This window comes from Artibeus jamaicensis, unplaced genomic scaffold (assembly GCF_021234435.1).
Source record: "Artibeus jamaicensis isolate MK-2021 breed Jamaican fruit bat unplaced genomic scaffold, CSHL_Jam_final contig_466, whole genome shotgun sequence".
Taxonomy (NCBI): Eukaryota; Metazoa; Chordata; class Mammalia; order Chiroptera; family Phyllostomidae; genus Artibeus; species Artibeus jamaicensis.
The window spans coordinates 13,614,408-13,639,417 of record NW_026521844.1 but is presented as its reverse complement, the minus strand read 5'-3'; the positions used below and the strand labels follow the sequence as shown (position 1 = coordinate 13,639,417).

General features: G+C 35.9%; 1 protein-coding gene across 4 annotated transcripts in view; it reads right to left on the bottom strand.

Moving 5' to 3' along the window:
* Window positions 1–24,500, bottom strand: part of HLTF (helicase like transcription factor) — a 60,469-nt gene extending 35,969 nt beyond the window's left edge. For all 4 annotated transcript variants that reach the window (XM_053667260.1, XM_037154292.2, XM_053667261.1 and 1 more), the window contains exons 1-8: window positions 24,336–24,500; window positions 22,773–22,983; window positions 7,696–7,862; window positions 6,393–6,526; window positions 5,747–5,844; window positions 4,195–4,269; window positions 3,819–4,010; window positions 1,497–1,592 (exon numbers count right to left, since the gene is read on the bottom strand). In XM_053667260.1, the coding sequence (XP_053523235.1) occupies window positions 1,497–1,592; window positions 3,819–4,010; window positions 4,195–4,269; window positions 5,747–5,844; window positions 6,393–6,526; window positions 7,696–7,862; window positions 22,773–22,983; window positions 24,336–24,355 (993 nt within the window). In that variant the 5' untranslated portion in view covers window positions 24,356–24,500. The remainder of the gene's footprint in view (window positions 1–1,496; window positions 1,593–3,818; window positions 4,011–4,194; window positions 4,270–5,746; window positions 5,845–6,392; window positions 6,527–7,695; window positions 7,863–22,772; window positions 22,984–24,335) is intronic.
* Window positions 24,501–25,010: the final 510 nt, after the last annotated feature.

Below are 25,010 nucleotides of genomic sequence, written 5' to 3'. Positions count from 1 at the left end.
TCAATAATTAGTACAACCATTTAATCAATATGCAAAAATGACCTAAAAGTTTATCCACAAATAAAAGATGTCCTTTATAGTATTGTTTTTATATAAAACAATTTTGTTCAGCAAGCTTTTTCTCCATAGAGTTCAAAGATAAACTTTCCACAAAGTCCAACATATCCAATCATATTACACTCTAACGAAATTTAAATCAATGATATTTTACTATGTAAGCTTGGAATATCTAAATCTACTTTAATCAGTAGAATTTTTGTTGCAATAAATTCTAAGCTAGAAATCACATTTTCAGCCTCAATTTCAATGTGCAGCAAACTATCCTAAAATCTTCCAACTACACAACACCTTAAATGTATGCATGGATGATCTTGGGGTTAAAAGGGAAAGTTTTATTGATAATAGGTATGTTTTAAATTGGTAATTGACACTGCAGCTATAAATAGTCTTAGGTGCTACTCTTCTGTTTTAATAGCCAAATGTAAAAGGAACAGGATATAAATCACTGGACTTATTCAAGGTAAAAAACTGAATCTCAAACATTAAAAAAGAGTTAAACTCCTAATAAAAGTACAAAGAAGGAAATGCAACTAAGTGCAGAAATTAATAAAACAGGATCTCAGTAAACATGGCAGGAAACTGATGTGCAGCCTCTTTGAAATCTAAAAAAATTAGAGGTCTAAAAATATTTTTTCGCACAAATTTTTGCTCAGTTATTTCCTTCTTTAAGTTCTTTGAATTTTCAGGTCAGAACAAAAAATAGTGCTTCATTTTAATAACATTTATTTTCTCATAAAACGAATTCAATTTAATTCTCAGAAATCAAATACAAATATATTAAGTACATATACTATGTATGTAAATAAAATAGAAAAAGTCACCTATATTCTCATCACTAGAACATAATTATCACTATTAACATTTTAACACATGCAGTGTTTAACTACACTTAGACATATATAAATATGTACTTACAAAATGAGGACTCAAACACACTATACTCAGAATCACACCTGGCCCTGCCCCCCTGAGCGTCTGCTATTTTTAACTAAAAAATATCATGAAAGTATTCTTCAAAAACAGAATTTTGCATTTTTGCAATAACAGTATTAAATATTATAGCTATATTATAATTTAATTGTTATTTTCCTGAGAAGTGATTTTTTTCTGTATTTAAAATAGTGCTTAGGGGAAAAAGATTTGTACTTTTATCTTTGAAGAAAATACATTTCTGGTAACTTCTTTAGGCAATTTTTTTAAATGGCATTACTGAGTGGAAGATTATAAATACTTTCATGACTCTTGATACATATTACCAAAATGCCCTCAAGAATGCGCTACCAACTTTCACTCTTATCAGCAACACATGAGAGAGGCCATTCATGACACCTCTGAAAACACTGGATATTATCAATTTTTTGGCTATTATTTTCAATGACAAAATTAAAAGGTTTAACACTAAACAAATGACTTCAGAGAAAACATTAACACTTTACCTTCTTCAGTTGATTTTTTTTAATTCTTTCAACAGGAAGAGGTTTGCCATCATGGAAGTTGGTAAGAATTACTGCAATGGCTGTAAGAGTTTTGCCCTATAAATGTTTTAAAAAGACAAATGATCAGATTCTGAAACCCAGTTGACCAGAGAACATTTGAAAACAATTTTAACATCAGGTAAGCAAATATCAAGTAACATTCAAAACCACAGAAGTGTACTGATTATTAAACAATACACATATTAATGAAAAGTGTTCCATTAAGAAGTACTTTCCCACACTGCATTATTAGAAATTATTAAATGATTTACTCTAAAATACTATCAAAATCTCTGGGAAATGTCGTTTTATTGAACGACTGCTGTTCTAAGATTTTACATTGAACCATGAACTAATAACTTTATCATGAAACTACAACTTCTGCTTGCCATATAACTCAAAGCTAATTTAAAATTATTAGTAATCCCCGTATATACATGAAGTTAATGACTTTATTAAATTTCATTGAAAGATAATTGCAACACTTAAAAGCTGTAATATATCTATGAAGCACAAAGAATATACCTTGTACGTTTTTCTTAAATAACTGCCACATACAGTAAAAAAAATTTAAAGGCCAGTTGCACTTTAAGAATGTTAAAAATGCCCTTGATGAAGCAGTACACACTAATTTTATTAAATCTTGCCTTTTAAGTATATATGTTTTAAATATGATATGTAACAAGATAGAAAGTACACATTAAATACTTCTGCTAATATCAAAATGGGGGTTATCTAGAAAAAAATCACTGTGAGACTGAGTTCAAGCTCAACTAACCACCATGCAACACCGTACATCATCACTTTTTCATGCATTTTTATTTGAAAGAATAACTGACAACTAGTTATTCATAACAGAGTGGCAGAAATTTTCTTGAATAATGAACAAAGGAAGGCTATCATCTTCAAGAGAAACAATTGACAGCATCTGTTAATGATAACATTTGAGCTTTCAAGCAAAAATCAGAATATTGGAAAACTTGTACCCAATACTATGGAACATAGGAGCTTCCCAAAATGTAAGTGCCTAATAAGATCAGCAGTATAACCAATTAATGTAAACTTTTTATATAATATAATGAAATGCATGACATTTGACAGATCTGTGTAACTCAGTGAGCCAATATTTTCCAAAAGGCCAATGTCTGATGTTATAAAATCATGCATAAGTAAAATATCCATTCAATTTGTAAGCCATACCAGTGGATTTTAATGAAGCAGAGTATAAAAAGTTCACTGGCATGATCTTTAATTTTCATATTATAACTACTAATCTTTAATAAACTGCCTGGCTGGTGTGGCTCAGTGGATTGAGCTCTGGAGAGCGAACCAAAGGGTCACTGGTTAGATTCCCAGTCAGGGCACATGCCTAGGTTATGGGCCAGGCTCCAGGAGGGGGTGCATGAGAGGCAACCACACATCATTGTTTCTCTCCCTCTTTCTCCCTCCCTTCCCCTTCCTAAAAATAAAAAAAAATCTTAAAAAAAAATAAACTAATACTTGCTTAATTTTGTTACTGTATCAAAAAAGAATATAATTATCTAAAACTCCTCCCTTTTCCAGCTACATATGTGTATAAGGATTTTCTTTATATACTTTAGCCAAAACATAATCACAACACACTGAATAAAAAGCAGTTACAAGAATTCAGATGTCATCTATTAGCTCAGACATGATAGATATGCAAAACTAAATGTCAGTCTTCTTATCAAAACTGCTTTTCTTTTAGAATACTTTTTATTCAAAAAATGCTATTCACATTAACAAGTAATAAGTTTAACTGTTATTTTAATTAATAATTAAATTTTTTGTTTACTAATACTATACATATTTATAGATATGTTAATAGATGTAACCCACAAAAACAAAAGCTCTGGGCTCCTCAACAATTTTTAAGTGTGTAAAGGTTACTGAGACCAAAAAGTATACAAACTGCTGGTGTAAGGAATCATAAATGTATAATTTAATATTGTGCATATCACTACATTTGTGATATAATTTTATATAACACTGTTGTCATTCCTTTTAAATAGAAAACTGAGAAACACACGTTTATATTACTGATTATCTTAATTGTAACTTAACTGACCAGAAAAAGAAAGAAAAAAACCCTTAACATTATTTTAGGTGAAAACCATAAGAAAAATTGTGCTCTTCACTGAAAGCAAAATCTTGTCCCTTATTGGAACCAACATATTCCTATCTCTATCTACTTCAAAATTACTTTTTATAAATCATTTTTACAAAATAAAATTTTACTAACTCAAGAAAAAAAATAATTACCAAACCCATGTCATCAGCCAAAATTCCTCCACGGACATTTTCTGGACGATCCTTCTCAGAAAAATTTGTTATTGTGTTGTAGTATAAGTCATCTCGCTGCTCCCAGAATGGTGGAAGTTCTTTACTGTTTTCCCGAGAAACCATCCAAGCTAGAGCTTGTTTTTGATGTGGAAGCAATGGTGTTTCAATGGCCTGTAAATAAAAACAATGTCATAAATAGAGATACAATAAGCTCCTTCTTCCCACCACCCTGAAATCTGGAAAGAACTGATCCTGTGATAAAAATGTATAGACTATCACCATATTTTAAAATTCCAAATAGGTTTCAGTCTCATAAATTCCAGATAGATTTAAATAGAAAATATTGGCTCAGTACCTTAGCTGGTTCCATTTCATGAGTTTTATCATCTTCCTTTAAATCTTCAAACAATTTGTCAAATTCTGTTTTAAGCTACAACAAAAAGCAACAAGAAACATTATGAAACATCAATTAAAATAATAATTACACTTAGGGAGTTCAAATAATTTAATTAACTATAAAAAGTTGAATAACAAAAGGTACATGAAATTGTTTAAGATACTATACTGCTCATTTAAGGCAGGATGAATAAGTGCTTTAGGGGTAAAAGGTAAGTATGCTACAGTCAAAAGTGCAGAATAGAAAGTTGTAAATCCTGGATTTCAGTAACAGCTCTGTCACAAATAAATCTATACATAACTTTGGGTAAGACATTTAACTTTTATGGCCCTGCATCTTTAAAAATCCTGTAAATGACAGGAATGAACTAGATTTAGAGTGTCTCTACGGTTCCTTCTGTCACTGAAATTCTGTAATTCTATTACACAGTTGTATTTGAACTATTTTAGTACATCCTACCAGGTACATGTGACTTTTTTTCAGCCAATGACTTTTCATTTATTATTATAGCAGTAAAAACTTGCTGTATGCTATAAAATATTAGGGTCATTTTAATCTCATGCTAATTTACTTGATTCTTTAAATTGATCCCGTCAAATTTTATAGCAATACATATATGTTATAATTACTTTTGTAAATTAGCAGACAAATCAGGCCAAGTCTAAAAAATTAGGAGAGGTAACCTGGGGTTTACCCCCAGACATAAGATCAAGCCCTTCTAACAATAAACAGGGAAAAAAATACAGTAATTACAATTAAAATACAAAAAAATTAGTACTGATGGGTAGAGACAAAAAAACTTTTTTGATGTTATTTGTAGATTGAACTGCATTACTTTATTTAATATTCCTTTTTTTCAAACTAATTCAGCATAACTGTACCCTGGATTACAAATTAGACAAGTAAGAATTAGAGTAATGCCAAAGAACTAGAATTAAATTTTTTAGCACTGCATTTGCAACTTTACTGAAAGGAGTAAGTTTCAAGTTTCAGTGTTTTAAGAAATATTTGCACATTCTAAAAAAAATCAAACAATACAAAAACATCAAAACATACTAAAACATCCCATGCATATACAGAAATGTATGAGTTTTAATGTATGTATGAATGTGACTACATGGATATATTCCTTACCACTGTTTTCTTTTTACATAAGTGTTCGAAATATACATCCTATTTATTCTACATCTTTCATAATTTAACAATGTATCTGGAGATCACTATGCCAGCACATACATATTTATATTTTTCTTTTAAATATCACTCTTCGACATTTATAAATCACTTGTAGATCACAAAATAAAAGTACACCTGTGCTCAGTAGACGACTGCCACCCTGTGAAGTGAAAGGTCTCCAGTTCAGTTCCCAGTCAGGGCACATGCCTGGGATGCAGGCAAGGTCCCTGGCTCGAGGCCTTGTGAGCAGCAACCAGTATCCCTCACACACTGAGGTTTCTCTCCCTCTCATTCTCCCTCCCAGAAAAAAGAAAAAGAAAAGAAAAAAGCACACCTGTTCAGCTGTCAGCTGTACTGCTGCATGAACTGGCATACTACAGCTTGGTCCAGCTCTTCCAGAGCTCCAACCACTTTCCAAACTGAATCCAAAAGCTGCAATTTGCAAAATGAAAATAAAATCACCAAATAAAATAGACTACCTTTTAGTAAATAGCTTTTATAAATCCATTAAAAATACTTTTAATATATTTTAAAGTTTTTTAAAAGCTAAATCCTGTCATTAAAAAAACACATTATTAAAGTAATTCTACATTATTTGAACAAATACTTGCCAAAGAAATTATTATTTTTTATTCCCTAATAGGAGATTCTAATTGTCTATAATTTATTAAAAAGAATGTTCATAGTCAGGATTTCCAGATATTATCATTAAGAGAATTAGGGGAGGGACTATAGGAATTCCTTGTACACTTCTGTGTGTGTGTGTGTGTGTGTTACCTCCTATGAATCTATAGTTGTTTCAAAATAAAAAGAAAAAATTCAGGGATTTTCTTTTAAAAATGCCAAAATAAAATTATAACTTAGAGCCTTTAGTGCAAATTCAGCCAACCAAACTCAAAGTATTACTTAACAGAATATATGTTTACAATTCCTACATTCTTACAGTATCAAAATAATAGTAGGTTAAACTCTACACTTACTTTTTGGTGCAGGAGCCAATTTAAATCCATGTTTCTTCAACTGATCTAAAACCGCTTTTCTATTTTCTTCTTTTCCCCAAAGAGTCATACGCAGAGGCATGGTAAAAGTGTTGTTTGCACCAAAAGGAACTACCCTATTATGTTTAAGAAGGGAAAAAAGTAGGAAATTAAAAATGTCATTTTTTCCTCCCATGAAGAATCTGTTAAATATTCTAAGTGTTGCACTCAAATTTTGCATGAAGTAAAACAGGGAAGAACAAGTTGGGCAGACTATAAAGACAGAAACATGATGGGATCAACAACAATCAGAAGAAAAGAGTAGTTTTTATAAGCAGAATGCCATAAGAAACTGAGAAGATGGAACAAAGCAGTTTAAACACAAGGATAGTCCATAACCAAGATTGTAAGATAAGTAAAATAGTAAGTTTAATTGAGAGGTTAGAGCTTTCACTAATAGAACCAGAGAGCAGCAACCCATTCTAAGAATGGGGAATGATTTGCAAGAACTATATCTGATCTAGGACTTACCATAAGTTTATTCTCAATATTTGAAAAACTCGATGAATTGAGAAAGAAGAAAACAAGTACACAAGTAAAGTGAGAAGACACTGCTGAAGCTTTACCTTCCAAACTCAACTTTTCACATCCTAAACATTCCATACTTAAATTGAGATTACAAACACAAATGTCTAAAAGGAAAAAGTAACTGAGGAGATAAGCAGTTTAAGTGAGGAGGAGGTGGAGTCACTTGATAAAGTACAGCTACTACTCAGCAGAATCCACTGATGTCATGTGGCAACGAAAGATCAGAATCATCAGATCTTCCATTTGTCAAAAAAAAAATCTTTGTTAAGTTTTCTATTTAGGGAAAAAATAACATGTATAAAATGTAGAATATCCAAATATTCAAATATTGGGGGGAAATATTTTTAATTTGTAAATACTTTGTAAGCAAAATGAAGTTCACCTACATCTGATGATAGGTTACCAGTTTTACAACCTCTGATTTAAACAAACACTTCTAAATTCCCAAATCTATGCACCAAAAGGTTTGGAGACATGGTGTGAAATTCCTAATATTTAAACCAAAGTATATTTTTCTCCAAGGTAATAATAATTCAATAAGAAAGTGAGGGAATAGCTAGGGCAGTAGAGGTAGATCAGAGGAGAATTTTAAAGCATTTATTTAACACATACTAAGAGTATAGTGAAAAAAGTTGTCACAGCAACTATACAGTCTCTTAACAAATTCAAAGATCACTACAACTCAAAATGATTAAATCTAAACTCTGAAGTACATTACCCTTCAACTTGTGCCAATTTGTTGTCCATAATATAGGCCAAAGCCGCAGCAAGATCTTTCTTTACATGGCCAACCTGATTTCCATTCACATTGTTTACTTTAATTGCATTCTTATCATAGGGGTTATTGGGTTCTCGTTGTAATGCAACCATTTCATTATTATTAACCTAACAAAAATAATGAACAGATAATATTAGAAATAATAAACATGCAATAATAGTTTCTTCATCATTATTTATCTGGAATTTCCACTCCTTTTTTAATGTCTACTGAGTAACATTGCATAAGAAATATACATTTTCTTGGACTTGTATTTCTACAGAAATATTAAATAATATATTTTAATAGTTCTTTTATAAATCCTTGATATCTAAGAGGCACACTCAAAATTAACAACAGACTGACACTGTCTAAAATTTTCAACATCATAACTTCTCAAAACAAGTCATCTTCTTTGAGTGCTACCATTGTTCTAAGTGCATTAAACAGATTGAGTCTGTAGGTATTATTTATTATCCCCATTCTACAGAGGAAGACAGTAAAGCACAGGAAAGTTAGGTAACTTGACCAAGGTCATAAAGCTAGTAAGAGAGCTAGGATTCAATCTAGGCCAGCTGCTTCCTAAGTCTGAATTCTTCAGACTCTAAAAGGGGGGAAAGGTATTATTCATAAATAAAAAATGGAACTGGAATAAGAAAATACAGAGACTTCAACTCATGCCATTCTGATTCCATTTGATTAAAAATTACCTAAGGGAGCCATTATTTTAAAAGACAATTAAGATTTCAGAAAATTCTTTCTTCCACAATAACAATGGAAAAGGCATCATAAATTGTCAGAACCAACTTTTTCAGAACTCTGAAAACTAATGAAAGGATTGTAGAAACAAGAGGAGTGTTCTTTCAAGTAAAACAGCAGAATATCTGTGCCCTAGTCCCATAACCTACTCTCAGCTACATGATAGCCTTTAAAAATAACAACCCGCTGAGATTCTTGGTGCAGCCTAGCAGTAACCACAGTGCACGATAGAGCAGAATCTTTCAAAATTTATTCCCAAAGAACAGTCATTATTTGAGCTCTGAGCTCAGACTGTACAAAAATCCTTCTCCCTTGGGTGTCAGAAACAATTATACCAGCAGTGGGTAACAGCTGAAGCAAAGAAAAAGCTGGTGAATAAGATGTCCAAAGAGGCTTTGAAAAGCTCCAACATATTCCTGGGAATCTAAGAGGCCATGTGTAAGCATATGACTGTGTAAGTTCAAGAAAGACCTGGGAAGACCCTAAACTCTCACCTCTGACCCAACTTTAAGGTCTGAACAACCAGGAAGTGAAGGCTAAGGTAGAGATGTCAGTTGCCAGACTGTGTGTTGAAGGAGTGCCCCAAATGTACACAGATCCTCTCGGTAAAGACTGGGAGATTTGCTGGTTCCAATGCAATCATTAGCTGACTGCCAAGCTAACCAAGTACAGACATAAGTGCCCAAATACAACAAAGAATAGATTTTATAGGGTTAATTCAGAAGTCACTAAACAAAAACAACAATGACCAAAATCAGCAACAAACAATCCTGCAGAGGAAGAAAATTCTGATTTCTAGTGTTGACACATTATTTAAAATATTCGCTTCTCAACAACAACAACAACAAAAATGAGATATGGGAAGCAACAAGAAAATATAGTTCACTCACAGGGAAAAATCTGTTCCCAAGGAAAAAAATATCAACTGTTCCCAAGGAAAAATAGATGGAACCAACTAAAATTTATTTTATTTTAACTTAAAATATCTTCAAAGACCTAAAGCAAATGACATTTAAAAACTAAAGGAACGCATGAGAACTATGTCTCCCCAAATAGAAATTCTAGAGTCCAAAGTACAATAACTAAAGTTAAATATTCACTAAAGAGGCTCAACAGCAGAAAGGAGCAAGCAGAAGAGTAAGTGAAGGTGAAGATAGGACAATTGAAACTATAGGTATTCCCCACTTTTCTAAAGTTTGAGTTAATGACACTTCACTTTTACATTAAGACCTACATATTAGTACTCTAATTGTTTTCACCAATTGAAAGGTTTCTGAAAACAGCATTTAGCCTTTGTTTTGCATTGAGCTGTTATAGAGGTAGCACACACCCTGAGGAGCAAGAGTGGCATCACCAACTTTGTTCCCTGGGAAAATACACTTGACATCTCTGCATCAAGCCACCATAGATTGGAACTGTATCTGTGAGCATCTGTGCTTTATCTCAATTTAATTTGTGCATCATTAGCAAGGTGTGACCAAAGATATCAGAGAAGCCTGAGAGAACTTGCAAGTGTTAACATCTAGTGTAAAGCCGGACATAATTATGCATTTTGATCTCGGTGAACAAAATGGACTGTGTGTATGTTGAATTTGGGGACTGGGAACACTAAAAACATTTACCATATAAATTAATCATTATTGCTACTTTGCTTTATTTCAGTTTACAAAAGGATTCATAGGAATGCTCTACTTTTGGATAACAGGGGAAACCTGTATAAAATCTGAAGAACAGCTACAGAGTCTGAGGAACAGAAAGAAAAAAATGTAAAAACATGAACAGGCCCAGAGACCATGGGGACAACAGCAAGCACGTTCAGAAAGGAAACAGAAAAAGAAACAAAAAGAGTATTTCAAAAAATAACAGCTGAAAAACATCAATCTACATATCTAAGAAGCTCAGCAAAATACAAATAAACTCAAACAAACCTAAACCCAGACACACCATAATCAAGCTGTGGAAAAAAATCTTGAAACCAGTAAGTCAGAAGCAACTTATTACCTAAAGGGGGTCCTCGATGAGATTAACATCTGATTTCTCTTATGAGAAACCACAGAAGCCAGAAGACAGTGGAGTTAACCTGTCAAAATGCTAAAAGAAAAAACGCAAACAAGAACTTCATATCTTGCAAAACTATCCCTCAAAAATGAAGGAGAAATTAAGACATACCCAGTAAACAAATACTGAGAGAATCTATCTTTAGCAGACCTACCCTATAAGAAATACTAAAGGGAAACTTTCAGACAGAAATCAAAGGGCACCAGACAACTACCTGAATCTACATGAAGAAATAAAGAGCACTGATACAGGTAATTATATAGGGAAATACAAAAAACTATACATTTTCCTTGGTTGTAACTTTCTCCTGATTTAAAAGGACACAGAACAAACATTATAAACCTGTGTTGAGGAGACTATAATGTATGTAAAGATCTAATCTGATAACAGTATCAAAGAATAGAATGAAGGGGAATAGAGCTCTCTATAGGCAAAGTTTTGGTACACTATTGAAATTAAGTTGGCATTAGCCCAAACTAGTATCTTATGATTTAAGATGTTAATTAAACTCTCCAGGGCAACTACTAAGAAAATAATGCAACATATATAGTTGAAAAAACAACACATAATTAAAATAGTACACTAGAAAATATCTATTTAACTCAAAAGAAGGCAAGAATGAACGCCTGATCCAAGGGCCACATATGACGTATGACTGATTTCATTTATATGAAAGACTCTAGAATACGTAAATCCATGGAAACAGAAAATAAATTAGTGGATGCCAGGAGCTGAGGGAAGGGAATAATGGAGTCATCACTAATGGATACAGGGTTCTTTTAGGACAGTGATGATGGTCCTATAACCCTGTAAATATCTAAAAACTACTCAATTGTACACTTTAAAATAATGAATTTTATGGTATGTAAGTTATTTCAACTTTTTTTAAGGAGAAGCTGCCTTAAATCTCCCCCAGCTATCTATCTATAGACTACAGCCTGACCAACTAGGTTATTATGTCCTTGTCTCTGGCCATTTGGAGACCTTCTGTGAGGCATACAGCTCTGTTCTCCCCCAGCCCAACTTCCTTATGTCGGTGCCTATAGTACAATCATCTTTAAACCAGATTATGCAAATCCCAGAAAATATACCCCCCCAAAAGTAGGCTAAACAACTAACATTTTGAGCATTTCATACCAAACAACATAATTAGATATCTTAATAAAAGTAGGCTAAACAACTAACATTTTGAGCATTTCATACCAAACAACATAATTAGATATCATTTATGGTAACACATTATAATTTATTAAAATTATAATGTGTTAAGTGTTAAAATTCGTTGTGTCCATTAATACAAAGGATTGCTAATACTAGTAGAATTCAGAATAGAATAAACACAGGCTAAAATGTTGGGAACCATAAAAATAAAAAACATTACTCAGGTAAACAAACAAAAAATACACAAAAGGGACTACATTAAATTTAAAAGCTTCCGCATGGCTAAAGGAACCATCATCAAAATGAAAAGGGAACCCACTGTATGGGAAAACATGTGCCAATGATACATGTGATAAGAGTTTAATTTCCTTAATATATAAACAACATATACAGCTCAACACCAGGAAAACAAACAATCCAATAAAAAATGGGCAAAGGACCTGAACAAACACTTCTCCAAGGAGGATATACAGATGGCCCATTGATGACAAAAAAGTTTGACATCACTAATTACCAGAGAAATGCAACTTAAAACCATAATGAGATATCATCTCACATCTGCAAGTGGGAATGCAGACTGGTGCAGCCACTGTGGAAAACAATATGGAATTTCCTCAAAAAATTAAAAATGGAACTGTCTTTTGACCCAGTGATTCTACTTCTAGGAATATATCCTAAGAATCCCAAAATACCCATTCAAAAGTATACATAAACCCCTATGTTCTCAGCAGAGTTATTAACAATAGTCAAGATCTGGAAACAGCCCAAATGCCTATCAGTAGATGATTGGATAAAAAAGCTGTGGTACACCTGCAGAGTGGAATACTACACAGTGGTAAAAAAAAAAAAAAAAAAAAGAAGGAACTCTTACCTTTTGCCACAGCATGGATGGACCTGTAGACTATTATACTAAGTGAAATAAGCTACTCAGTGAAAGACAAATACCATATGATCTCATTTATATGTGGAATCTAATGAACAAAATAAACTAATGAGCAAAAAAGATACATGGAACAGACTGACAGCTGGGGGATGTGGAGTGGGTCTAGATGAAAGAAGATAAAGGGATTAGCCAAAGAACATATGTGCATGACCTATGGATACTGACAACAGTGGGGAGGCTGCCTGAGAGTGGAGAGGCTGGGTGGAGGTGGGCAAAGAGGGAAAAAGTGGAAACAACTCTAAAAGAATAAACAATAAAATATTTAAATAAATAAAAACTTAAAAGAAAGCATTATCCAAGCAACAAGACTAAAAAAAAGCAAATTAAGACAGAATTAAACTATTTAAAATAGAAAAGCAGTAATTTAGTTATAAAGACTTTATATAGACTTTAAAAAAATATTTTGTAATTGATTATGATATTACACTATTCCCAATTTTCCCCCTACATCCCCCCGCCACCCTGCACCCCCCAACCCTACAGCATTTCCCCCTGCTAGCTCATGTCCATGAGTTGTACGTATAGGAAACAGTTCTGTTTCCTTATACCATCTTTGACCTCTCTATTTTATACCTACCAATTATGCTTCTTCTTCCCTGTACCTTTTCCATTTTCCCCCTTCCTGCTCCCCACTGATGACCTGTGTTCTCCATTTCTGTGAATCCATTTCTGTGAATCTGTTCCTGTTCTAGTTGTGTGCTTAGTTTGTTTTTATTTTAGGTTCAGTTGTTGATAGTTGTGGATTTGTTTTCATTTTACTATCCATAGTTTTGATCATCTTCTTTTTCTGAGACAAGTCCCTCTAACATTTTATTTAATAAGGGCTTGGTGATGAAGAACTACTTTAACTTGACCTTTTCTGGGAAGCACTTTATCTGGCCTTCCATTCTAAATGATAGCTTTGCTGGGTAGAGTAATCTTGGATGTAGGTCCTTGCCTTTCAAGACTTTGAATACTTCTTTCCAGCCCCTTCTTGCCTGCAAGGTTTCTTTTGAAAAATCAGCTGGTAGCCTTTTGGGCACTCCTTTGTCGGTAACTCTCTCCTTTCCTCTTGCTGCTTTTAAGATTCTCTCTTTATTTTTAATCTTGGGTAACTTCATGATGATGTGCCTTGGTGTTTTACATTTGGGTCCAACTTATTTGGGACTATCTGGGATTTCTGGAAGTCTATTTTGTTCACAAGATTGGGGACATTTTCCTTCATTACTTGTTCAAATAAGTTTTCAATTTCTTGCTGTTGTTCTTCTCCTTCTTCTCCTCCTGTAATTCAAATATTGGAACATTTCAAGTTGTTTCAGAGGTTCCTAAGTCTCCGTTCATTCTTGTTTCTTCATTCTGTTCTGGTTGGATGTTTATTTCCTCGTTTTGTTCCAAATCATTGATTTGAGTCCTGGTTTCCTTCCTGTTACTGTTGGTTCCCTGAATATTTTATTATTTCATTTTGGGTATCTTTCATTTGTTCTTTCAATTTCTAAACAAGCTCAGTCAGTCCTGTGAGCATTTTGATTACCAGGCCTTTGAACTCTCCATCAGATAGTCTGGCTATCTCCTCATCACTTACCTCTCTTTCTGAAGCTTTCTGAAACTCTCTTTCTGCTCTGTTCTTTCACTTGGGCCCTATTTCTTTGACATGTCGCACCTGTTAAGTTGTAAGGGGGTGGGCCTTAGGTATTCCCAGGGGCAGGGCAACTCCCCTTGCTGCACTGTGGCACTGTCTGTGAGGAAGGGGCCAGAGGAGGAATAAAGCAGCTTGCCTGCCTGGCTCTAGACCCACTTTCCAACAAACTCTCCCGTGAGACTGGGAGTTTCTCCCAAAGTGGCAACCCCCGCCGCAGTCCACAGTCAGCTCTGAGTCTCAGTTTCCCATTCAGTTAGTCTAGCACACACGGTCTGCCACCTCGCCACACCCAGCCCCACCCATATGCTGCGTGGCCTTACTGCAGGTTCTCTCTGTCCGCCACCTTACCGGTCTGGCTGGTCTGGTTGACTATTTCTTTAATTCCTTGGTTGTCGGAGTTCCATGCAGTTTGATTTTCTGGCACTTCTGGTTGTTTATTGCTTTTAGATTGGTTGTTATCCTGTTTTTGGTTGTGCAAGAAAGGGTTTCTACCTAAATCTCCATCTTAGCCAGAACCTCTAAAGACTTTAATGGGTCAAGCAATAAAAAGTTTAACTGTAAGTTTATGGCAAATAAATATTAAAAAGTTAAAAATGAATTAGTATTAAAAATTTAATATTGCAATGTCAATATTAAATTAACAAAACTTAGGATCTACAACCAATGTCGTATTTTCAAGATATTTAAAAGCTTAAATTTGGAGTTCCAGCCAAGATGGAGGCATAGGTAGATCCACTCTACCTCCTCGCACAACCAACAGCAGGACAACCACAAATTTAAAAACAAGATCTACCAGAAATGCCAGAAATCGAACTGTATAGAAGTCTCACAACCAAGGAGTTAAAGAAGAAACATTCATCCAGACTGGTAGGAGGGGCAGAGATGGGCAGCTGGGGCAGAGAGGACTTGCAGCAAGGCGGTGGCTAGAGGACCAGGCAAGTCCACGTTTGAGTGTGGATAAACCGGGAGGAACAAATGGGGAATGAGAAGACCCTGTAACCCAGGGTTCCAGCATGGGTAAATAAAGCCTCAAAACCTCTAGCTGCAAAAACCTGTGGGACTGGGGCAGCGGGAGAAACTCCCAGCCTCACAGGAGAGTTCACTATAGAGACCCACAGAGTACTAGGACATACACAAGCCAATACACCCTGGAATCAGGACCAGAAAGGTGCAAGTTACTTATGAGAAGCGAGGGAAGTGACTGGAAGCTGGCAGAGAGCCCAGCACGCTGCACTGTTCCCTTTCGAACCCTTCCTCCACATAGAGTACCACAATGTAGTGACCTGGGTTGCCTCATCCTGGCTAATACCTAAGGCTCCACCCCTTAGAATGTAACAGGTGGGCTGAGACAAAGAAATATGGCCCAAATGAAAGAACAGATAAAAACTCAAAAAGCAGAACTAAGTGATGACAAGATAGACAACCTATCAGGTGCAGAGTTCAAAACACTGGTGATCAGGATGCTAAAAAAATGGTTGAGTATGGTCACAAAATAGAGGAAAAAAGTGAAGGCTATGCAAAGTGAAATAAAGAAAAATATATACGGATCCAACAGTAAAGTGAAGGAAACCAGGACTCACATAAACAATTCAGACCAGAAAGAAGAAATAAATATTCAAGCAGAATAGAATTAAAAACAAAATTCAAAAAATGAGGAGAGGCTTAGGAATCTCTGGGACAACTTTAAATATTCCAACATCCAAATCATAAGGGTGCCAGAAGAAGAAGAGGAAGGCAAGAAATTGAAAACTTATTTGAAAAAAAGAATGAAGGAGAACTTCTCCAATCTGGCAAAGGTAAGATACTTTTAGGAAGTCTGGGAAGCTCACAGAGTCCCAAATAAGTTGGACCCAAATGTAAAACACCAAGGCACATCATCATGAAGTTACCCAAGATTAAAAATAAAGAGAGAATCTTAAAAGCAGCAAGAGGAAAGGAGAGAGTTACCGACAAAGGAGTGCCCAAAAGGCTACCAGCTGATTTTTCAAAAGAAACCTTGCAGGCAAGAAGGGGCTGGAAAGAAGTATTCAAAGTCTTGAAAGGCAAGGACCTACATCCAAGATTACTCTACCCAGCAAAGCTATCATTTAGAATGGAAGGCCAGGTAAAGTGCTTCCCAGAAAAGGTCAAGTTAAAGTAGTTCTTCATCACCAAGCCCTTACTAAATAAAATGTTAAAGGGACTTGCCTCAGAAAAAGATGATCAAAGCTATGGACAGTAAAATGACAACAAATCCACAACTATCAACAACTGAACCTAAAATAAAAACAAACTAAGCACACAACTAGAACAGGAACAGATTCACAGAAATGGATTCACAGAAATGGAGAACACAGGTCATCAGTGGGGAGCAGGAAGGGGGAAAATGGAAAAGGTACAGGGAAGAAGAAGCATAATTGGCAGGTACAAAATAGACAGGGGAGGGTTAAGAATAGTATAGGAAATGGAGAAGCCAAAAAACTTATATGTACGACCATGGACATGAACTAATCTGGGGCAGGGAGAGGAATGCTGGGGGGGGGGGGGTGCATGGTGCAGGGCAGAGAAGAATAAAGGAGAAAGAAAAAAATGGGATAACTATAATAGTATAATCAACAAAATATATTTTAAAAATAAAAAGTAGAAAAGGTTAACTTCTTTTATTACTGAATAATACTAACATTAAATGTTCATCAAGAATCAAAAGATAAAGTCAAATATGGTAACAGAATATAAAAAGAGGTATCAATGAAAAAGAATAATAATTTTAAAAGTCCGAGAGGTAGCTTGAAAAGATCAAACAAATCCGTCTCTATCAAACCTAATCAATAAAAAGAATAAATACAAATATATAACACAGACAATGAAAACAGGAATATAACCATAAACACAGTTAAAATCTTTTTAAGTATAAATGATTAAAATGTACAACTCTATGACTGGAACTCTAAAAATCTAAACAAAGTGAATGTTTTTCTTAAAAATATATATTGCCGAAGATGGAGATGTAGGTAGAAACATTGTGCCTCCTCGCACAACCAAGTTTAAAGACAACAAAGTTTTAGTAACAAAAATGCAGCCAAAACAGACAGAAAATTGAACTGTATGGAAGTCCGACAACAATGAACCATTCATCCAGACCAGTAAGAGGGGCAGAGTCAGCGGCTGGTGGAGAGGGGCGAAGGAAAAAGTGGCCTGACCGACCCAGGAGCGCAGGCGGTGGTTAGCGGATCCCAGGTGTGGGGGTGCACAGGCAGACCCAGTGAGGGCACAAGGCGGCTGACCACAGTCCCACATTCACTCAGATAAACCAGGCAAAAAAAAGAGCAGTGAGACAGACCATGCAAACTAGGGCCCCAGTGCCAGGAATTAAAGCCTAAAAGCACCAATTGGAAAAACTTTCGGGGGTTGAGGTGCTGGGAGAGGCTCCCAGGCTCACAGAGAGTTTGTTGGAGAGACCCACAGGGTCCTGGAGGGTGCACAAGCCCACACATCCAGGAACCAGCACCAGAAGGGCCCAATTTGCTTGCAGGAAGCAACAGAGGGGACCAAAATCCGAGAGAGAATAGGAAAAAACACCATTGCCCCTCTCTGACCCCGCCCCCACAAACAGCATCAGTTACAACCCAATGACTGGGTCATCCCACCCTGGTGAACACCTAAGGATCTGCCTCTTATACAGAACAGGGGCGAACAGACCAAAACATTTTAGCTCAGGAAGAAAAACAGCTCAAAGCCCCAGAGGCAATACTTCTAAGTAACCAAGAAATAGCCAACCTATCAGATTCACAGTTCAAAACACTGGTGATCAGGATGCTCACATAACTGGTTGATTTTAGTCACAAATTAGATGAACAAATGAAGGCTACACTAAGTGAAACGAAGGGAAATGAACAGGAAACTGATAATGATGGGAAGGAAACTGGGACTCAAATAAAAGGAGTGCACCAGGAGGAAGAAAGAAACAACCAAACAGAAAACAATGAAGAAACAAGAATTCAAAAAAAATGAGGAGAGGCTTAGGAACCTCCAGGACATCTTTAAACGTCCCAACATCCAAAATATAGGGGTACCAGAAGGGGAAGAGGAACAGCCATGAGTGGAAAACTTATTTGAACAAATAATAAAGGAGAATTTCCCCAATCTGGCAAAGGAAAGAGACTTCCAGGAAATCCAGGAAGCTCAGAGAGTCCCAAAGAAGTTGTACCCAAGGAGGAACACACCAAGGCACATCTTAATTGCATTGGCCAAGATTAAAATGAAGGAGAGAATCCTAGAAGCAGCCAGAGATAAGGGGACAGTCACCTACAAAGGAGTTCCCATCAGACTGTCAGCTGATTTCTCAAAAGAGACTTTATAGGCAAGAAGGGGCTGGAAAGAGGTATTCTAAGTCATGAAAGGCAAGGACCTACATCCAAGATTGCTCTACCCAGCAAAGCTTTCATTTAGAATGGAAGAGCAGATAAAGTGCTTCTCATATAAGGTCAAATTCAAGGAGTTCATCATCACCAAGCCCTTATTATATAAAATGTTAAAGGGACTTATCTAAGAAAAAAAAGATTAAAAAAAATGAATAGTGAAAGGACGGCAAACTCAGTTATTAACCACACCTAAAACAAAAGCAAACTAAGAGGACAGATAGATCAGGAGCGGAACTGTACAAATGGAGATCACATGGAGGGTAAGCAACAGGGGAGTGGGAGGAGGAGTAGGGGGGGAGAAGGTACAGAGAATAAGTAACATAAATGGTAGGTAGAAAATGGACATGGGGAAGGGCAAGAATAGTATGGGAAATACAGAATCTGAAGAACTTGAGACACATGGTCATAAACTAAAGGGAGTGGAATGGTAGGGGAGGGGGTATGCAGGGTGGAGGGGAATGAAGGGGGAGGAATGGGACAACCGTAATGGTATAATCCATAAAATATATTAAAACATATATATATATATATAAATTGCCAAAACTGCATCAAGAAGTATCTGAATTATGCTGAATTTGAAGCCAAACAAAAAAGTACATACAGTATGATTCAATGTATGTTAAGATCTAGAACAAGCTAAACTAATCTATAGTGACAATAATCAGACTGGTGGTTGTTAGGTCAAGGACAGGAAGGAATAACCTCAACAGGATACAAGAAAATTTTAAAGGTAGATGGAAATGATTGATATCTTCACTGAGATGGTGATTGTCAGGCATATATCTCTGTCAAACACTTGAAATCATATACTTACTTGTAAGGCAACTCTTGGGATTAAATACTTAAATGGGATGCAAATTGCATTTCAACAAAACTGAAAAAAGTTTAAAATAATAAGTATGCAGATCTGGCTGATGTGGTTCAGTAGACTGAGTGCCAGATTGCGAACCAAAGGATTGCCAGTTTGATTCCCAGTCAGAGTACATGCCTGGGTTGTGGGCCAGTTCACCAGTAGGGGGTGCATGAAACCAGAAGTTGATGTTTCTCTCTTTCTCCCTCCCTTCCCCTCTCTAAAAATAAATAAATATTTTAAAAAGTATGCAAGATAAATACCTCAATTTTTATTACAACAGTTTTTCATCATAGTGATCAACTCCAAAATGTCCATAAATAAGGAAATAAAAATACAATATAGATTTGTACTGATGTGAAAAGATAGTCTTAATATTTTACTAAGAGAAAAAAGGTGGCCCTGGCTGGTATAGCTCAGTGGATTGAGTGTGGGCCTGCGAACCAGATAATCGCGGTTCGATTCCCAGTCAGGGCACATACCGGGGTTGCAGGCCGGTTCCCTGCAGGCCAGTTCCCTGCAGGGGAACAAGAGGCAACCATACGTTGGTATTTCTCTCCCTTTCTCCTTCCCTTCCCCTCTAAAGATAAATATAAAAATTTTAAAAAAAAGAAAGAGAGAATAGGTGATCACTATAATAGGTATAGCATGATCTCATTTTTGTTTATATAAATATGGTTTTAATTTATAAGCATATGTTCACAGGGTAAAGTGTGGAAGGCAAAATGAAGGGAATAAAAGTTATGATTCTAGAACATAGACTTTATAAATACTTAATACATTTTATTTTAGCCATTTAAAAATAGTAAACATGTATTATTATAAAATAAATAATATACATTTTAAAAAATTAAAAATAAGTGATGATTACTTTTAAGTAGTACACATCTTTATTAACTTACCAGTATCAAAGAAATTATTCTAAAATAACAAAAAAGTGACTGTTCTAAGATCAATAGCAACCAAATCTAGTATTTCATAATGGTTTAAAGTAATTTACAAAATAATGCAAGTTTCAGGAAAAAATAGCAAAATCATAAATAGGAAAGCCCAGAGATTAATTGAAAGCCTGAGAACTGGTAAATGTGAAGTAAGAAGCCAAAAGATTTCAGAAGAAAAGTTAGAAAAGAAAAAGAATATCAGAATTAAAGGTTAAAGTACAAAGAACACAAAAGTGGACAGACCTTGTGAAAAACATGGTAAAGGACATAATAAAAACAAAAAAGTGAAAAAAATATGATAAAAAGGATTTCAGAGGAAATAATAGGCAAACATATGTTACATGTAGATGCAGAGGATATAATATAGAGAGACTAGAATGGAGCTCCTGAAGAAAAACAAGCTTTGGAACAAAGCAAACATTTAAAACTAGTATAATTAAAAAAAAATTCTGAAATAGAAGAAAATAATGTTATAAAACAGCCAGCACTAAGATATATACCTTAATAAAACTATTGGACTTTCAAGATAAGAAAAAATATCTTTTACTTAGCCAGGCAAAAAATTTCAATTCACTTATATGAGAAAAAAAACATACTGGCATGAGAATTCTTACCAGCAACTTCTTATACAACATCAAGATATAATGAAGAGAAAATATAGGTCAAGGATTTTTTATATTCAGCCACATATCACTAGTGTAAATATCACAATTACGAGTACACAAAAATGCAGAAATTCTTGTTCCTTTGTAAGGAATCTCCTAGATAACATTCTCAAAGTGATATTAGAAGTTCTAATATAACTATCAACAACTGAACCTAAAAAACAAGAACTAAGTGAACAATTAGAACAGGAACAGAGTCACAGAAGTGAAGATCACATGCAGGGTTATCAATGGAGGGGGGGGAACATGGGGAGGTAAGGGTATTAAGGAATAACGAGCATAATTGGTAGGTATAAAATAGGGGTAAGTTAAGAATAGTATGGGAAATAGAGAAGCCAAAGAACTTATGTGTACTTACGTGGACATGAACTAAGGGGAGGGGGATGCTGGTGGGGGAGGGGGGCTGTGCAGGGCAGAGTGGGTAAAGGGGAGAAAAAATTTGGGACAACTATAATAGCATAATCAATAAAATATACTTAAAAAATATGGAAGAATGAAAGACAAATCCAGATCATGAAATTCTTTCCTAAGGAATCTCAACCCAAAAAATATCTGAGAAACTTCAAAATAAGAAATGTATGGGGGAACAGAAAAACTAACAAATCTATAACTTTCCATAGAACATATATTATTTCTTCAACAAATCAATGACATGAAACAAAGGTGAAGGGGGTAACTTATGAGACGTAACATCCAAAGATAATATATTAATTTTGTTTTGATTCTGATTTGAAAAAATGAACTATAAAAATACATTTTAAACATCAAGAAAGATGATTATGGATTAGTTATTATATTAAAATTATTATTAATTTTATGAGTATAAAGTGATAGTTAGGATCTTTATTATAAAAGGACAAATAAAAAAGAAAAATGGATTGAGCAAATGTGAAAAAGACTTATTGATTACTGAATGTGAATCATAGGTATATGGAGTTTATTATATTATTTTACTTTTTTGTATGTTTAAAATTTTTCAAAGTAAAAAAATAAAACTAGAAGTATATCATCCAGATAATACAGACAGTCTAGACAACCACAACACAACTACTGACCAGAGAAAGTCATACATTCTCTCTCTCTCTCTCACATATACACACACTGCAGATAATGGAGATAACAATAGATACAAGAAGAAAAACTGGGAGACAAAGAGTCTTACTACAGAAGGAATGATGGACCTAATAATAGACAATTCCTTTATCTAGTTAGTAAGAGTTGATCTTCCTAAATTAAAAATATTAAAGTGTAGAAATGTGCTGAGGGGCAGAGGGGAGAAAGCAATGGACTGACTTGGAAGTCATTTGCAAATGTACAGCACAATATCTGTGCTTTTTGGGCATATAATTTAACCTCTTGAACTTTATTTCTTCAGTTATAGAAAGGGGATAATAGATGCCCTATGTACCTGAGAGTGACTGTAGTGAGCAAATGAGACTATAGAGAAAAAGTGTCTAGCATATTATATTGTAAGTATGACATAAATGTAAAAGAATATTAGTCATTAGATATTTATCGCTCGCCCAGATATATTTCATTACTTAAAAGTAAAAAAAAAACCGGAATGAACATATCACCTTCTAACTCTTATTTTCTAGGTTAATACTATAAATACATAACTCAGAATCTAATGTTATACTCACAACTCCTGTGTAATAGCGTAGTCCAACTACGTGACCTCTCAAAGTTCCAAATAAAACTGAATCTACTTCTTCATCACTAGTTAGGAAATCATCTGGAGGGATGATATCATGGAATTCAAAACGAGGAAAGAAAGGTGGATATGAGAGGCGTGGAAAATTTCCATGGGCTCCGCCATACTGAACAGTCTGCAAGTACTTCCAAACAGGATCCCTAAAAAAAATAAAAAGGGAAGAAAATTTAGCCAAGTATTTCTCAAAAACCATACCATACCATAGGCCAATTGTTTTCTCACACTTTATTTCAACCAATCAAATCTGATGTGGCAACTGCCATATAAAATTAAGAGAGTGTTTAGTTAAAGTAGAATTGGAGTGAGTGGGGGAGGTTTTGAGGGACCCTATTTATTCCATAATGCCTCTTCTGCCCAGAGTATTCAAAATGAATCCCCTTTCAACTCCACCCAGGGCTGGTGTGGCTCAGTGGATTATGTGCCGGCATGAAACCCAAGGGGTCACTGGTTTGTTTCCCCGTCAGGGCACAGGCTTGGGCTGCAGGCCAGCCCCCCTCACCCGTGGGACGCCCCCCCCGCCCCCGCCCCCGCCCCGCAAGAGGAACAACATATTGATGTTCTTCTCCGCTCCTATTCCCCTCTCTCTAATAAATAAATAAAATATTTTAAAATTTTATTTAACAAATGAAAATCCCAATAAACATCATAAATCTCTTTCCTAGTGACCATCTACTGAAATTGAAAAGTGTTATCTGTCACTCTAATTATATCTCAAAATTTCAATGGAGATTGAGCTAGAAGTGATTGCAAATATATAACTATTATTATTTTTATATGTGAAGTTTTATCTTTACAGATAATACATCCAGTCCATTACTTTCATTCGTTCTGAACGGAACACTTATTTTATTTAGGTATCCCAACGATGGTATCATGGGAGATTGACTTAAAGCCTCCCACTTCCGTTGGTTTAAGGGTAACCTCAATCACCTTATGGATAACTATTTCAGGAAGGCGCAAGTAAACCAATTTGGGAACTGAAAAAAGGGAAGTCCGCTGGGGGTCTTCCAGAACGATCCATTTTCCTGAGAACAAACAGGTATCTCGCTTGCGCGTTTCCCTTGTAGGATACATATTTGCACGTCTCTGCTTGCACATAAACTGTGCGCTGCTTAGGGTCAAGGACTGTCTTACTTCACCTTTTATTCTGAGCACCATGCCTAATACACACTGAATATCTAATGTGTTTTGCTGAATAAAGCACAGGTCGCGATACCAGCTAAGGACTGCAGCTTTGAGCCCCAGCCCCTTTCGACAGCCCTTTACAGAGATTTCTCCAACGCCCCGGCAACAGATTTGCCTGAAGTGCCTCCCCCTCGCCAACCAAGAGTACACATTTATTTCTACCACGGATATATGAACCGCCAGCAAAACGAGTACATGCTGCAGAAATCACATGGGAAAAGCGAAAGGAACGCAGGGAAGGTCAGGTTCATTTGGGGACACCCCAGGCCGTCATCCCCCTGCCCCAAACCCCTTCCACCCCCTTCACCTCTTAAACATCCAGGACATGGCTCTAGATGGGTGTCGAGGGAACAATTGGGCCCCCGGGATCACGCTGGGCCCGCCTGTATACGCCTCCTTCCACGGCCTGCCGCTGAGACTCTGGTAGCACCTCCGGATGGCCAGAGGAAGATTACACTATCACCAGCTAAGACGCCGCCGTCTCCTCCTAGCAACAATCTGAGAAACCGCTGACGCTTTGCGACTGGCACTGGAACGCCCAATCACAAACCAATCATGAACCAATCAGAGTACGGAAGGAAGGGCAACTCCGCCTCGCACAGAGATTCAAAGACTATGGGCGGGGTCGCAACTGAGAGGGTGGTTTCATCCGGGTTCTTCCCCACCCCTAAGGCACAGGCGCAAGACGTGCACCCCCTACCAACCGAGAGTCCTGTGACCCCCTACCAACCCAGAGTCCTGTGACCCCGGTTTTTGTGTGATTCCCTGCCTCAAACGGGGAAACCACTCTCCATTCGACTATTTTTCCCAACACCCTGAGCCTTCGCCCAATTTTTCAGGCCCCGCGACATTCTGCCTCCAATTTTCTCCGCATCTGCTGTTACCTGTAATAGGGTCTTCCACCGAGTAAACTCCGAGATATACCAGCGGTGAAGGGACCAGCGAGATCATTTTTTCCTATGGTTGACCCCATGTATATGCC